At 35.5% G+C, this 18,132-nt stretch overlaps 1 protein-coding gene across 1 annotated transcript; it reads right to left on the bottom strand.

Annotated features, from left to right (window-relative positions):
- Positions 1–2,715: 2,715 nt before the first annotated feature.
- Positions 2,716–17,899, bottom strand: LOC131851278 (cytochrome P450 4c3-like). The gene is made up of 11 exons (XM_059201756.1): positions 17,888–17,899; positions 15,519–15,675; positions 14,092–14,181; positions 13,291–13,401; positions 12,331–12,519; positions 10,972–11,168; positions 9,539–9,605; positions 7,770–7,965; positions 6,545–6,696; positions 4,861–5,040; positions 2,716–2,870 (listed from the first exon to the last, which is right to left on the bottom strand). Exons 1-11 carry the CDS (start codon positions 17,897–17,899, stop codon positions 2,716–2,718), a joined length of 1,506 nt encoding a protein of 501 aa, XP_059057739.1.
- Between the last annotated feature and the right edge of the window lie 233 nt (positions 17,900–18,132).

The following is an 18,132-nucleotide window of genomic DNA, read 5'->3' as shown; positions in this document are numbered from 1 at the left end:
AGACTGAGAAGACACCAGGAGGCTACTGCGCTTCTGGGAGGAGCTTGGCTGGCTACTTTAGTAGTCTGGGCTCTACACGCACAACGGCCCAGATGAGAGGATAAATGTGGAGAATAGAATCAATATTACATTACATTAACAATAGTCGTATGTAGACTGAGAAGACACCAGGAGGCTACTGCGCTTCTGGGAGGAGCTTGGCTGGCTACTTTAGTAGTCTGGGCTCTACACGCACAACGGCCCAGATGAGAGGATAAATGTGGAGAATAGAATCAATATTACATTACATTAACAATAGTCGTATGTAGACTGAGAAGACACCAGGAGGCTACTGCGCTTCTGGGAGGAGCTTGGCTGGTTATTTTAGTAGTCTGGGCTCTACACGCACAACGCCCCAGATGAGAGGATAAATGTGGAGAATAGAGTCAATATTACATTACATTAAGAATAGTCGTATGTAGACTGAAAAGACACTGGGAGGATTCTGCACTTCTAGGAGGAACTTAGACGGCTCTTTTAGTAGTCTCGGCTCTATACGCACAACGGTCCAGATGAGAGGATAAAGTGCTCCGCAATTAACCTCTCATAATAATCTATATCTATACATATAAATAAAATTGGAGTGTCTGTTTGTAATATTGAAATAACCGTTTTTTACTACATGCATATGAATATAAATACAGTACATACACCAAAATAACATTATTTACAATTTTTGTCTGTCTCTCTGTCTACCTGTTTGTTTCGGCTAATCTCTGAAATGGCTGGACCGATTTTGACGTGACTATTATTGGTAGGTACCTGATGTAATAAGGAGTAACTTAGGCTACTTTTATTTTAGAATAATAAAGTTAATTTCCACGCGGACGAAGTCGCGAGTACAGCTAGTTTTAATAGAAATTAAAATTACATTTACATTTTATACCCTATTATCAACTGAATAAAGAGTATTATAATGTGCCTGCGCTGCAGTGGTAACGTCATTACCCATTACGATACGATAAATTGAATATTTCTTGCCGAATTTCTTTCGATAAAATTTACTTATGTTTAAGTAAATTTTATCGAAGTTCCGATGTACAATTTTTTTACAATTGCATTTCGTTATTAATCGAGTTTAAAGTTTGTTGTAGCCGAATTCCAAAGCGCTTTTATTATTCGAGGAAAGAATAAAAATAAAGGATATTCGCTCAAAGCGAGACGTCTTTAGGAATTAGATTGGTTTTAGGGATCCGTGGGCAGTTAATTATTTATTTACATATAGTATTTTCATTCACACTCGAGATGGTTTTACCATTCTTGTTTACTGTGATCAAGTGATTCAGATGATAAGCTGAAAGATAGTTACAATAATAATAATAATAAGATCTACATTCCACTACAAAAGGCTGTTATCTTAGATACATGTGCAATAGTCCGTTGCTTCCTAAATGCCCCAGAATAAATCATCAAGCAAAATAAAGTAACGAGAGACTTGGCATGTCCCGTCCTCGGTACTAATCACCAGCGTAATCTGTGAAAAAGAGAATAATAATAATAATCTTTATTTGTCTCAAACAAAAACTAATACAATTGTTGCCTATACAATAATATAATTTAAAACTTATGAAGGAGACAAAACGGTCTATAACTGAGTGGGGGCCGTGAGTCCACCCTCTCTGCTATTCTGTTATAGCCTTTACCAGTAAATTAATACAATAAGAGATCGACGACAACGATAGCACATTAAGTTTTAAACTACAACTAACAAAGTAAACATAAAAATCGACAATAACAAACTTAATATATATATATATATATATAATAATAATCTCAGGACAATTCACACAGCGCCATCTAGACCCAAGTTAAGCTAGTTAAAGCTTGTGTTATGGGTACTAGATAACTGATACAAATACATATATATTTTTTCGTAAATACATACATAATATACATAGTAAACATCCAGAACGATACAAACAATCATACTCATGAATACAAATGTTTGTGCCGTGCGAGGAATCGAACCCGCGACCATCGGACGTAAAGCGGTGTGCTAGACCGCTAGACCACCGAGGTCACAAGGACACACCGAGTGGCATGTTTGTATATATTTAAAAAAAAAACTATATATATGTATCTGTTATCTAATACCCATAACACAAGCTTTAGTTAGTTTACTTGGGTCTAGATGGCGCTGTGTAAATTGTCCTGAGATTATTATTATTATATACTCTTTCAAAACTACGGAACAGATTTTGATGAAACTTAAACAGTATTATAGCTTACACATCAGAATAGGCTATAAATCTAGATAAATAAAATTACGGAACCTCATTTTTTATCTCACGGCTAAACTTGGCCGGCTTTATTTGTGCCCATAACTCTATTATTGTTTCCGTAATATGAAACTCGTAAGAACAGAAACAATGATTTAATATTGAATGGAACCGAACTCTGTACCTTTATTGTACTTAAAGTTACTTATATATACACATTAATATTAACTTACGCTGGGTCTTGGTGTTTGTAGACTGCCTTATTTACGTCACGGGTTCTTTTTTGGGGATGATAATGGAAATGAAATGGCGGGTAGCTGATATAATAAGAAGCAACTTAGGCTACTTTTATTTAAAAAAAAATAAAGTTAAATTCCACGCGGACGAAGTCGCGATAACAACTAGTTTATAATACATTTTATTTCTATTTCTATTTATATCTATCAGTTTAATATATTTATTGCCGTAATTTCACTTGTATGAGGTGTCCGGACATTGGCTTCAGAGCCAGGTCTATCTTCAGCTCCAGCTTGTCTGCCTCGGAGACCAGCTCCAATTCTCTCACGCAGTGCGCTATTATTGTCTTCATAATCGCCATTGCATATTTCTTGCCTGTACATGAAAATAATAATAATAATAATAATAATACAGTTATTAATAATAATAATAACATCATATACCTAAATTAATTTATTTTAAGGATGATAATGGAATGGTACATCAGTGGAGGCCGATAGGATGAACATGAAGTCAGATCAGTTAGCCCAACGTGACAAATTCGCCGGAAATGTATCACGATGGTTTCCAGGGGGAACCGCGTGGTGGTCGATTTGACATTAGATATTAGGTATATTTACGTGAGATTTTATTTTCTAATATTATGTAACTAATAAAGTAATTGTTGTAAGTATTTTTTATATGTATATATATAGCCATATATATTAGATAACTGTTGTCAAAACATTGAAGTATTAACAAGTATATAATAAAAGCCACTGGACGTTTGTAATATTGAAATAACGGGCTGAATATATATTGTCTGACTCTGAAATGGCTGGATGCAGGTAGATGTTATGACGTTGGCATCCGCTAAGAAAGGATTTTGATTAATTCTACCCCTAAGAGGATAAAATAGGGGATGAAAATTTGTATGAAACTTTGTCAATTTTTAACCGATCGGGCTGAGATTTAGCATGCATAAAGCTACTATGACGTAGGCATCCCCTAAGAAAGGATTGTGATAAATTCCACCTCTAAGGGGATAAATTAACGCGAGCGAAGCCGCGGGGAAAAGCTAGTTTAATATAAAATCCTCATAAAAATACAAGTACCTATGATGCGATCCGCTATGCAGAAAAATATGTTTTTGGCCCTTGATTTGTAAAACGTTGAAGACTACTGCGCTATGGCCATGAAATGGTCCGTAAACATACTTTGCATTCCAGTTACATAAAAAATGTATGAAATGAAATACAAAGTGACGCCTCGGTGCTCTAGTGGTTTACCACACCGTCTCTTTTCCGAAGACCGCAGGTTTTTTTTTTTATGAATGATATTGGTATGGTGCACCGCCTGCGCTAACGGTTTATTGGCGGGGCACCAGTGGAGGATGATAAGATGAGCATGAGATCAGGTCAGTTAGCCCATTGTGACAAATTCACCAAGAATTTATCACGATGGTTTCTAGGGGGAACCGCGTGGAGGTCGACCTGACATGGTATTGCTACAATGAGTACATTGACAATTCTTCCCCTCGGTACTGTGTTAAGTTCTATAAAAAACTTACCCCGACCTCCGCCTATAAACCAGTGAGCATTGCCAACGAATGGCAAGTGCGAATAGTAATCGTGACAAATTCACCAAGAATTTATCACGATGGTTTCCAGGGGGAACCGCGTGGGGGTCAACCTGACATGGTACATTGCTAGCAATAAGATCATGAATCCACATTACTAACAATCCCTTTCCCCCCCAAAACAAAAAAGACCACAGGTTTGATTCCTCGTACGGTAAAAACATTTGTATTTATGAGTCTAACTGTTTGTAAGGTAAGAAACGAAGAAGTACTATATAGGGTAAAAGAAAAAAGGCAAATATTGAACACAATAGAAAATAGACGAGGAAAAATGTTGGCACACTTGATACGGCACGATGAGTTCATGAAAATTATTATTGAGGGGAAAATAGAAGGAAAGAGGGGGAGGGGAAGACCAAGGCACAGCTACATCAAACAAATTGAGGACAAAATGGGAGTCGTGACGTATCAAGAATTAAATAGCATGATGAAAGATCGCGGAAAGTGGCAAGAGCTCCACCGACAAGATTTAAATTATCAATGAATGAACTGTTTGTATTGGTTTGGGTATGTAATATTATGTTATCTGTGGTTTGGGTGTTTTTTATGTATGTTATGTATGTATAAAAAAAATATATGTATTTGTACCAGTTGTCTAGTATCCATAACACAAGCTTTGGTTAGATGGCGCTGTGTAAATTATTCAGGGCTAAGGACAAAATAAATGAGTTAAAATACATGCTCTGCTTATCTTAGAATTAGATGGCGCTCTGATAAATGCGGAGTTGTTACTATTATTATTATTACCTATACATGCTCGTCTCCCGTAGCTGAAGGCCAGGAAACCGGCTGGATGTCCAGGGCTGTGGTGTTGGAGCCATCTCTCTGGGCGGTACTCCGCAGCGTCTGCTCCCCACACACGCCGAGATCGCCCTGCACCCCATATATTGATACAACAACATGTTCCTGTTGGAACCATGCAACTTTCTGAAACGAAATATTGTGAAATAGAAAAAATACAGAAAAATCTATATCTATATTATTATGTATACTAGCTACTAGCTGTACCCGCGACTTTGTACGCGTGGAATTTAAGTTTATTTTTCTAAAATAATGAATTTTTCTAAAATAAAAGTAGCCTAAGTTTATTACATCAGCTACCTGCCAATAAAAGTCCGTCAAAATAGGTCCAGCCATTTCAAAGATTACCCGAAACAAACAGACGGACAGAAAGACAAAAATAGAAAAATATTTTAGTATATGTACCGTATTTATATTCATATTCATGTAGTAAAAAACGGGTATTTCAATATTACAGACACTCTAATTTTATTCATATGTATAGATTATTATTAATTAAATAATATAATATATAATAATAATTAATAATAATATTATAAAGCTGAAGAGTTTGTTTGTTGGTTTGAACGCGCCAATCTCCAGGACTACTGGTTTGAATTGAAAAAATATTTTTGTGTTGGATAGTCCATTTGTCGAGGAATGCTTTAAGCTATATAGCATTACGCTACGACCAATAGGAGCGGAGCTGCAATGAAAAATATTGCAAAAGGTGGAAAAATAAAACACAAACTAAGTTGTGCGGGTTAGCTAGTATAAAATAAAGTGAAATAGAACGAAATAAAATAAATAGTTGTAGTAAAGTCAAATAAATGAAGTTAAAAAATTAAAGTATAGTAATTTTACCTGAGAGGTTGGATTTCACCAATCGTAGTATAAACACGTTCAAGGAAACAGAATTCAGCATGAACTCGAAAAAAAGAACGACGTTGATCTCGTTTTACTTTAGATCTACTTTAGATCGCGTTTATCAAAATGAAGTTTAGATTTTCATTCGTTCAGTGTTACACGCTCATAAAATAATATTTGATGCAATGGGTAATTTAAATAAAATAATATTTGTAATTCAATCATGTGATAATTAGGATAAGTTATTTAATTTTTAATTTAATAAGTACCTACCGTCGACTACAGAATATAAAACAACAACCTTTGCCTATAAACTAGTAAAACATTATTTTATTGAGGATTTTTTTACACTACTGGCAATTTACTTTTTATTCCCGATATTATATTGTCGAAAATTTTTTTCTTGACTGTTTGACAACAGACAGTTGCTTAAAATACGTTTAAAGAGTTAATCATAGGAAATCGGGCGTTCAGAATTTATAAACGTGTATAGCGAAATTTGTATTGGTGAAATGCAAAATAAAGCTTTGAACACGTTTTAATGTAGTTCAGTTCGAACTAAACGCGATCAGTTTCTTTGATGAAATCCGACCTAAGAAATCGTCTGTGTATCACTAGCCTTACCTATGTTAGCCGGTTCGGTTATGAAGTAATAAACATTAACAGTACAGTCGGATCCTAAACAGAACCACCTCGTCCTTTTTTGGAGTCTTAATCTTTTTTTTGGAGTTTTTCAGTCAAAAAGAGAAGATCCATCATAACATATAGAGACAACACGACTTACTAAGTTGGAGATCTCTATCAGCATAGCGCATGACACCAGGCACTGGTGGATACATCCTCAGGGTCTCCTGGATGACGGCTTCGCAGTATACCATTTGATCCAGATCTTGCCTGTCAACTGGTCTTTTGCTCTCACCAAATATTGCATGCATTCTTTAAAATAAAAATGTTTAACTCATTAATCATTACATTACAAAACAATTCTTTTTAAGTAACCGAAATGGCGAAAATTCTGACGGTCCACCTGAGGGTAAGTGGCAATCGTCATTTATGTAAGAATAATCTATACCGATAAATAAAATTGGAGTGTCTGTTTGTAATATTGAAATAACCGTTTGTTACTACATATAAATACGGTACATACACCAAAATAACATTTTTTACAATTTTTGTCTGTTTGTCTGTGTGTTTGTTTGTTCCGGGTAAACTCTGAAATGGCTGGATCGATTTTGACGGGACTTTTTTTGGCAGGTAGCTGATGTAATAAGGAGTAACCTGGGCTACTTTTATTTTAGAAAAAAAAGTTAAATTCCACGCGGACGAAGTCGCTGAAACAGCTAGTATATTAATATAATATCCATGAACAATTCACACAACGCCACCTAGTCCCAAGCTAAGAAGACCTAGGCTATTAGACAACTAATATAATTACATAAGTACATTTTTTAGTAAATACATACTTAATATACCGTGTATATTAAGTATGTATTTACTAAAAAATGTAATGCAACACTCAGACAGACAAACAATGATACTCATGAATACAAATGTCTATACTATGCGATGAATCGAACCCGCGACCATCAGAATACTGGACCACCCAGGCTATGTAAAGGCACACCACTGTTCTCTTACTTTCAGCCTGTATATATATAAACAGAAAAATAAATAAATTCTAATTCGACTTCTCGTTAGATCATTAGATTCCCCCCGATCGATCCCCCGTCCAATTCAAACGGGGATCGATATTACGACGGTCTGAGCCGAGATTCGAACCCCTAGTGGTGCCCTCAGACTAAAGTCGTTTCTGTCAGGTAGGAGTTGGCCTTCAGCCGCTCCATAAGTCCTTCCTTGGTTTGGAGTGACATCTGCACTCGCCCCCTAACGTCCGGTGAAGGTGTAAAGGCCAGCTGCGGCCAACAGCATTAGAGTGTTCCGAAAAAAAAATCATTAGATACGAGTACGCTTCTTTGCTTTTCCAAGTTAATAAAAAAGAATAAACGTACTCAGCATATAATTTCTCCTGTATTCGTGGCTTGCATCCAATCATTAGGAAGACATAAGATAAAGTGGTTGCTACAGTCTCCTGGCCGGCCACTATGATGGTGTCAACTTCAGATTTGATTTGCTCATCGGTGAGCATCGGATCTGTTCCTCTAAGATCCAGTAGTATATCAAGGAACGGCTTGAATTTTGGATTTCCTTAAAAGAATATTTATCAATTACTAGCTGTGCCCGCGGTTTCATCTGCATGACATTTATTAGATAGATAAATTCTTTATTCACAATTACAGACACGTAACATACATGAGATACAGAATCAACACGAATTAATAAAAGAAATGTAGGTGTCTTTATGTGCCGCAAAAGTGAAAAGCTAACCAACTCAGCATAAAGTTACAGACAACTCCGCAGCGCTGATATTCTGTTGGCTCCTTACTTATACTATACTTATTACTAAGAAAATGACATAAATATTAAACTTCGAGCTCTTTATCAACATATAAAGTATGAATGAACTGTAAATAATGTGATGAATTATATTATTAAACTACTTATACTACATAAATACTATAACAAGGATTACACATATATTGATATGGTGAAAGGCTCCGCGAGACTGATGATGACGATGTAAAGTTTTAATCAAAATCCGTTCATTAGTTTTTGCGTGTAAAAGTAACTGGCGTCCATCCATCTATCTATACTCACAAACATTCGCGTTTATATATTAGCAAGACGATATTGTAAAAGAAAGTCCCTGTATCGTACGGCTTTACGTTAACGATAATCTCAAAAACTAATAAAAAATACTTCATGACGATTTTTTCTTGATAGTTCTACAGTTCTACTTTCCTCTACTTATTTGAGTCGTGGCGGGTGTTACTGTGTAAATAAATAATAAGGATGGGAATTTCAAACACTAGCCCCAAATTAAGCATAGTTTATACTAGGCATACTAAACAACTGATATATATTTTTGTAAATATATATTACATTTATATTTACAGCTAACCGAAGAAAAAACTTAAAACTTGGTTAGCATGCCAATCAAACTTAGGCATTGTTACTATACAACAAGGTTTTTTTCCTAAATTTGATTGTCCTATGACAACAACTGTCTTATTACAAAAAGATAAATCTGGTTTAGTACTAGTAATAAACCATTGACCAAAGTATTCCTTATTACAAAACGAAGTTTATCTCTAAACCGTGATTCGTCTAAGGTCTAAAGTTAGACCTGCGATTCCCCTAGTTTAACAGTGGTCTAAATGCAAAAAGTCAAACTCCATTTTAAAAATTGAGTTTTTTCTGGTAAAACGGAACGCAATTGCACGCTGATAGAAATGAGTGACTGATTTCTGTTTATTATCTGTGGGGAATATATAATGAACGATTAAACTGTAGTACTAGGTTGTCCTCTGTTAGATCTGGATTCGTAATAATGTTAGGTTTATTCCAAGTATTAACTTTAGGAATGGTTTAAACCACGATCATTTAAACAAGTTTCGTCCGAGTTTTAACAGATTTTTTGTAATAAGACCGCAAGAGTTTATTTAAACTCCGGTACTATAACAACTAGTACTAACGGGTACCTTTACGGTGGGTGTTAAACAACCAACAATAGCGATCCCAATGTGGGTTGGTGTCAGGTAGGCGGCCGGACGTAAAAACTTATGGCAAAAATCTATGCAGTATGGAAAATATTATACATGATATACATAGAAATTCACACAGAATATATGCTCAGCTATGTTTTAAATACAATGCTTACCAGTTTTATTTTCCTCTAAATGATAATCGTTATTAATTTTTTCGCGCTGTATTCTTTTTGTCATTACCTGAAACAAGTTTGTGATTTGTATACTAATGGTGAGAATAATATAGCCAACCACACCACTCCACTCTTCTCAGTCACTCAAAGGTTGACTGGAAGAAATACCTCTTTCGATATAAGTTCACTATTGTGCGCATTTTTTCTATAAGTCAATTGCTTCCTTTAATCATAAGGCCTTATCGTTTTAAGCAGTCTCTTAGAGAGGGGGAAATGGGATTATTAGTAATGTGGACTAATAACTGATAACAATGTACCATGTCAAGTTGACCTCCAAGTGAATCACCCTGGAAACCATCGTGATAAATTCCTGACCTCATGCTCATCTTATCATCCTCCATTGGTGCTCCGCCAACGTAAACCGTTTGCGCAGGCGGGTGCATCATTCCATTATCATCCATAAGGAAAAATCTCTTGTAGACAACCTAGCCAACCAATGGTCTCCCGCAGCACCGAATATACCTACCGTATATTCGGTGCTGCGGGAGAAGGCTAAGGTGATTTCACGACCCTAGAACCAACAGCGGGTTGTGGACACCCTGAGGTTTTCAGGCAGTTTAAGTCTGGCAATATTCCGATTACCTCCCTCGGGTCGGGAGGTTTTCCATAAGGATTTTTCCTATGTAAAAAAAAATGTATATAATATACCTTGCGCGTACACTTGTAATATTTCTGTGGACACTTGAGACCTTTCCACTAGTTTAAGTCTCCACTAACATAGATTTAAGTTAAGTGTAAAATCAGTATACGTTCCGACTCCGCGTCGACTGACATTATTAATAAGCCATGTGGCACACTACCAATAAACTTAATAATGTATGTAATCATGCAATCATTTTACCTGTATACTCACTACCTACATACTACAATAAATAATATATTATGTAGTGCCACCTCATCACAACATATATAACGCTACAGTGATGAGGATAACCACCGCGCTACAACCTATTGAATAAAGAGCAACCCAACATACAACCCTAAAATTCACCCTTCTGGCAGCACCCGTCAGCCCCTATTTTTTAATAACGATTTTAATTTATATGTATTAGTATAGATTTTTAATGTAATACTAACTGTACCCGCGACTTCGTCCGCGTTGAATTTAACTTTATTTTTCTAACATAAAAGTAGCCTAAGTTACTCCTTATTACATCAGATATCTGCTAATAAAAGTCCCGTTAAAATCGGTCCAGCCATTTCAGAGATTAGCTGGAACAAACAGACAGACAGACAAAATTTGACAAAACATTATTTTGGTGTATGTATCGTATTTATATTCATATGCATGTATAATAGTAAAAAACGGTTATTTCAGTATTACAAACAGACACTCCAATTATATTTGTATATATAGATTTAAATTCAATTACCATCTCGGATATATTGTGAAGAATCGCAACGGATTTCGTCATCTGCTTGAAAGCGGGCGTCAAGCGGTACAGGATATCCGGATGCTGGAGTACATTTAGACCTCTTCTGAGTAACAGTTCCATACAGTCGTTGAATGCATCGTAATACTCAGTGGTGATGATACGCTCCGATATGTGTGACACACCTAGTGCTGTTTCTGGAATCATTTATGTATCCATCTAATCATTACATAGTATAAAACAAAGTCGCTGTCATGAATACAAATGTTTGTGCCGTGCGAGGAATCGAACCCGCAACTATCGGACGTAAAGCGGTGTGCTGGACCGCTAGACCACCGCGGTTGTCAAGAACTACGTATAAGAATAATATAGCCACCACACCACTCCACTCTTCTCAGTCACTCAAAGGTTGACTGAAAGAAATCCCTCTTTCGATATAAGTTCACTATTGTGTGGTGATGATACGCTCCGATATGTGTGACACGCCTAGTGCTGTTTCTGGAACCATTTATGTATCCATTTAATCATTATATAGTATAAAACAAAGTCGCTGTCGCTGTCTGTCCCTATGTATGCTTAAATCTTTAAAAGTAAATGGGAATAGGTTAATAACAAATTTTTATACCCCAAATTGTTAAGGGTAGCTCACCTCAAAATTTTTTTTTATTTTTTCGACAAAACTTTTTATTTTTATTGTTTAAATTGAGGCATTAAAATACATACAACCCTAAATTTTCACCCTGCTATCATGAAACCCTATTTTTTTAATAGCGATTTTAATTTATATGGCAAAACAACGTCTGCCAGAATAGCTAGTATCTACATATATATGTATAATATATAATTATCATGCACTCATACGTCAGCCGTTATTAAAACATCGTTCTTTTTTATTACTATTCAATAATTTTATTTAACATTTAAATTTAATTATATTTGTAGCGTTTAAGTATTTTGTATAGAAATAATCTTTATTCAAATAAACACATTACAAGCACTTTTGACTAGTCATATTTTCCCACTCCTTCGGAAGGCAGATTCATTACACGAAGAATGAGCAAGAAGTGAGTGAGCTTGTGTATAGTTCTTTTGAATAGATGTTTTTTTTATATAAATAATTACACAATAATAAGCATTTACAATGTGACTGTAGTCCTACTAACTGGCTTTTCTGATATCCCTGATGATTCATATATGGAATGGAAACACAATAGTCTTTTCTGTGGTAGGGAACAATTACCAGTTTCCATCATGTAGACTACTGGTTGCTACAAGCTGTTATGATAATTTGCTTGCGTAAATTAAGTTAAAAGGCTTAAATATCTTCATAATCAAATTAAAATAAAAAGAAAAACTTACGACATATAGCTTCTAAAGTTATAAAGGCGATATATTTCTCCATTATATCAAACGGTTTACAACCCACTTCCCCTTTTAATTGGTGCACCAATTTCTGCGCCTGCGCATCGAAAACCGGCTGATAACTGTCCACCACTGTGGTATTGAAGGCTCCACCAATATTCTTGATGTTATGCTTCCATATTGCAGCTGGAATTTTAAAATTCTAAGGAAACGAAGTATGTTTTATCTTTTTAATATGTCTGGGTATCTGAGTCTGACAGCCGCTATGCAGCTTATTTTGTATGTTTTGTTTCGGTTGTAACTGATAGAAATAATGAAATATTATTTAATAAACGATTACTTAAATGGCAAACGTGCGTGAAAATAGTTGTTCATATATGGAATTATCATTAAATGTTAAACATAGATACCTATGTAAGTAGACGATATAAATAAAGTGGCTTTAAAAAACCAGTTATGTTTCTTTTCAGTTCTTATCTGAAGTGAACTGGAGGGTATGAAAAATTCTAAGAAAGAAAGTAATACCTCTTTATGTCTGGGTATCACAGTCTGACCAGTTACAGCCGCTATGCAGGTTAGTTTGTAAGCATTGTTTCGGTTGTTGGTACTAGACAACTGATAGAAATAATTAAATATTTATTTTAGTCTGTTAAATCATATTTATTGGGCAAAGTATATTAATCAATAAACGATTACTTAAATAGCAAACGTACCTTGAAAATAGTTGTACATACATGGGATTATCATTTAATGCTAAACATAGATACCTATATAGGTACACGATATAAATAAAGTGGTTTTAAAAAAACAGTTATGTTTCTTGTCAGTTCTGAAGTGAACTGGAGGGTAGGAAAAAAATATTAATACAAAAAACTTGACGTGCATGAACAGCAAAAATGAATAAATGATATTTGAATTTGATTTTGTAAGCAACTGTAGTGCATTTTATTCACATACCAGGTGCAGTGACCAGGCCATTCCCGAGCCATATCCGGCCGAAGTGGTAGTAATAAGGTTTCTCAATGAAGGTATTTGTTACAGTCCTCACGTCCTCAGGGTTGTCGATTACTGAAATGTTTTCAGTGGATATACAGATAGATAAGTAAACAACTGATACGATATTAAAACCTTAATGAAATGAGCTTATTCCTTTTAAAAGGCTACAGCGCAACACCAGGTGTATTGCAAGAATTCCCCTGGTGTTGCGGGTGTTCATGGGCGGCGGTAATCACTTATCATCAGGTGAGCTACAAGTTTGTCCCCTATGCTATAAAAAAACTGCTGGGCGGCAGTAATATGTACATTTTAATAGACTGCTCAGAATGTTGATATAATATAGTTTAATCATGTTTGACTTCGTACAAGTCGCCTGCATGGGACCTTAGTCTAACGTACTTATTTCAGCCTCCATTTTGAAAGCTGTTGCTGTTTTATGAGTTGAATGGTGAGATGTATATTATTTATTTATTTCGTTCAGTTCATTTTAGTTTATAAAAACAAAAGTATATTATTCACCTCGGGGACATAGCTGAAAATCAGTGTTTTGCTCCTTGAGTGATTCTCCACGCTGAGCTATGTACCAGTTTTGTATTTCTGTAGCACACACATGCAGGTTTACCCTTATTGGATTGTTATATTATACTTGTTATGTGACGTTATAATTAAGACTATATGTGCGTACTAAGATACAAATGCCAATGTAAACCATTAGCGCAGGCTGGTCCATCATTTCTTTTTCATCTAAAAAAAAATGCTCACCTAATATAGGTAAGGTTCCAATCCAAGCTGCAAATGGTAGATTCTTTTGATCGGTGATTTCTGATATTTCTTTTAAACGTTTAAATAATACTGAAAATAAATCAATTTATTACATAACTAGGTGTTTACCACGGTACTTGTTTAGAAACTGTATTAGATAATCACTTATAATGTAGGTTTCTATAGATGAAAGAAATTAAATCGGTCAAGCATTTTTTTAAATTTATCTAACATAGATAAAATTATATATATAACTAGTAGACACGGCCACATGTTGATGGGCCTAAAGTACTTGGACAAAACTATATAAATTGAGATGTAAGCTATCCTATCTTTCAAACAACACAACCTGCATTGTTATCATTGGTACACTACACTGTATTTTTTTTATGGATGATAATGCTATGATGTGTGATGTGATGATATGTTTATTTTAGCTATTTCCATAGCATTATGTCGTATGGTATTTTGTTATGGGGCAAAGCAGCTGATATAACTGCAATATGTACTTTATAAAAGAGGGCCATTCGCTCCATTTATGGTATGGGTTCCAGGGAGTCATTGCGAGAGTGTTTTAAGGAATCAAATATCCTCACCGTTGCTTTTCAATACATTTATGAAAATATCATGTATGCCAGGAAGAATATAGACTGTTTCAAAAGAGTTAGTGATTGCACCAATAAAAGCTTACGTAACAATAACAAACTGATTTTACCTAAATGACGTTTGGCTAAAGTTAGTAATACGTTTTATGGCAATTGCGTAAGGTTTTACAATAAAATACCAGAGTCTGTTATAAATCTGCCAGAAAAAATATTTAAATGTCAAATAAAACAGTTTCTTTACAAAAAAGCTTACTATAAAATTGAAGAATTCGTTAACGATAACAATGTTTTTATAGAAAAACTTTAAATACATAGCACTGACAATATTATCTGATTACACTAATAATGAGTGCGTAGCGATTTCTATGTTGATTATCGCATGCCTCTTACTTGTTATACTGTAATTATTTATATAAAAAAACACCTATTAAAAAGAGCAACACACAAGTTTCTTGCTCATTCTTCTTGTGATGAATCTGCATTCCGAATGAGTGGTAGAATCAAAATATGACTATTCAAAAGTGCTTGTAATGAGTTTATTTGAATAAAGATTATTTCTATTTCTATTTCTATTTCTATGGTGCACCCGCCTGCGCTAACGGTTTACGCTGGCGAGGCACAAGTGGAGGATGATAAGATGAACATGAGGTCAGGTCAGTTAGCCCATTGTGACAAATTCACCAGGAATTTAACACGATGATTTCTAGGGGGAACCGCGTGGAGGTCAGCCTGACTTGGTATTGCTAGTAATGGGGTAATGAGTCCACATTACTGACAATTCTCTTCCCCCCGGTACTGTGTTAAGTTCTATAAAAAACTTACCCCGACCTCCGCCTATGAACCAGTGAGCATTGCCAACGAATGGCAAGTGCGAATAGGTTGGTAGTCCAGCGAAGAGTTTCCGACTACGATATCCCTTTATATACATCAGTATGTATGCACCAAGCACCAACAGTACCACAATGAATACTGTCAACATCTACAAGCAAATAGATATGGTTAGGTTATTTGCAAGTGCGTAGACAACACTTATTTGATGATTTAACTTATTTATACCCCTCCGATCGATCCCCCGTCCAATTCAAACGGGGATCGATATTACGACGGCCTGAGCCGAGGTTCGAACCTCTAGCGGTGCCCTCAGACTAAAGTCATATCCGTCAGACGGGAGTTGGCTTTCAGCCACTCCATAAGTCCTTCCGCGGGTTTGGAGTGCCATCTGCACTCGCCCCCTATCGTCCGGTAAAGCTGTAAATGCCAGTTGCGGCCAATGGCTATACACCTACTATTAGAAACTCAAACAAAAAAAAAATATTACAACCTCATTAATAAATAATTTTATAATTTTCCAATAGAGAACGCTGTGTTCTCAAGAATACGATTGTCTTTTGTTTGTTCAATATTTGTTACACAGCTGATTATATCGACATTATAATCTTTATATTTAAAAATTACGTGTCACGTTGTTTGTCTGCGATGGACTCCTAAACTACTGAACCGATTGTAAATTTGATTTGCACATTGTGTGCAATTTGAACCAACTTGAAAGATAGGATAGCTTACATCTCAATTTATAGTCGCAATATTATTTTTTTCAAGCTCAACTACACAACGCGTGGCCGAGTCTGCTAGTAAAAATATATAATTTACAATTTTGGTGTTTTATAATTGTTTTCAATGAACTTCATTGAGATTCTCACATCTACTGTAATAGACTATATTTTTAAGGTTTTTAATTTTAGGTTCTTACTTGTACAATTAAGTTATATAAATACTACATTTCAAAATATATAACACTCGGCAGACCTCGTCTCGTAGAAATAGTGCCACCGAACCACACCTACCATTTTCAATTTGGTTTTCAAACCATCCACGATTCCATAGAAATACACAACACAGTTCTATCCGTTCAGGAGGTATGTGAGAAACACGTACAGAAGATTGTATATATAAGACATGTGTCAATTTGTTAACTACAACGGGTGTATGGCAATTGCCGTCATGACAAAATAATTGTGGTCATAAAATGGTAATTGTACGTTTACTAAAACGGTGGTCATTGTTGTGAATTATAACAATAAATTGTATGTGATTTAGTTGATTGTGCTGGTGATATACTGAATGATCAATAATTACATAGTGACTTTACTTTTATACGTATAAGTTAAAATCACGTAAATCAATATATAGTGAAAATCACGAGATCTTAACACTTTATTTTTATTGAGTACCCGTAACACAAGTTGAACTAGATGGCGCTGTGTGGATTGTCCAAAATTTTTATCGAGAAATTTTCTTAAGTAGAAATATTTTATATGGCAAGACAACGTTTGCCGGCTCTGTTAGTTGTAATCTTATTATTATAATATTATAAACGCGAAAGTTTCTGAGTGTGGATGGATGTTTGTTACTCTTTCACGCAAAAACTACAAAACCGATTTTGATGAAACTTTACAGTAATACAGTTTATACTTTGGAATAACATATAGGTTATAAAAACCGCGGGTAAAATCACGGGCACAGCTAGTAATAAATAAATTAGAAAGGAGGTGAAGATATTTTTGTTAATGTGGATAGATGTTTGACCTCCACGCAGTTTCTCTGGAAACCATCATGATAAATTTCTGGGGAATTTTTCAGAATTGGCTTCCTGACATGACCTCATGCTCATCCTATTACCCTCCACAGGTGCCCTGACAGCGTAAACCATCATAATGTCAGCCCAGAAGATGTCCACTGCTGAACAAAGGCGTCCCCCAAAAATCTCCACGACAATCGCATCCAACGCTGTCTAGCGATCTTAACCGTCTGTTTCGAATCGGGATTGTTAGTAATGTGGATTGATAACCCCACTGCTCGCAATATACCATGTCAGGTCGACCTCCACGCGGTTCCCCCTGGAAACCATCGTGTTAAATTCCTGGTGAATTTGTCGCGGTGGGCTAACTGACCTGACCTCATGCTCATCTTATCATCCTCCACTGGTGCCCCGCCAGCGTAAACCGTTAGCGCAGGCGGGTGCACCATTCCATTATCATCCACAAAAAAAAACACCATCTGGTCACCTTGTCGGAGGCCTACCCATGCTGCGTCTTCCGGTTCCATTCCATTATTATCCATTAAAAAAAATTAGAAATACCTCAAATAAGTCGTCATCTAATCCAACCTACAGCACTGCTATATTCACAGACTATAACGTGCATGACCATCTCAACACGTATAAATAACTTTACCTATACATCTATACATATAAATAAAATTGGAGTGTCTGTTTGTAGTATTAAAATAACCGTTTTTTACTACATGCATATGAATATAAATACGGCACATACACTAAAATACCATTTTTTACAATTTTTGTCCGTCTGTCTGTTTGTTCCGGCTAATCTCTGAAATACCTGGACCGATTTTGAAGGGGCTTTTTTTGGCTAGTAGC

Source organism: Achroia grisella, unplaced genomic scaffold (genome assembly GCF_030625045.1).
Source record: "Achroia grisella isolate CSIRO2021 unplaced genomic scaffold, CSIRO_AGI_Agris_v1 utg782, whole genome shotgun sequence".
In the NCBI taxonomy this organism is placed as follows: Eukaryota; Metazoa; Arthropoda; class Insecta; order Lepidoptera; family Pyralidae; genus Achroia; species Achroia grisella.
This window is presented reverse-complemented; position numbering and strand designations above follow the sequence as displayed.

Excerpts from the sequence above, each read along its gene's own strand:
- LOC131851278 (XM_059201756.1), bottom strand. Across the intron at positions 11,169-12,330 it reads AACTTTAGAAGCTATATGTC|AAACAGCACTAGGTGTGTCA; the intron begins GTAAGTTTTTCT and ends AAATGATTCCAG. Across the intron at positions 5,041-6,544 it reads TGATAGAGATCTCCAACTTA|AAAGTTGCATGGTTCCAACA; the intron begins GTAAGTCGTGTT and ends ATTTCGTTTCAG.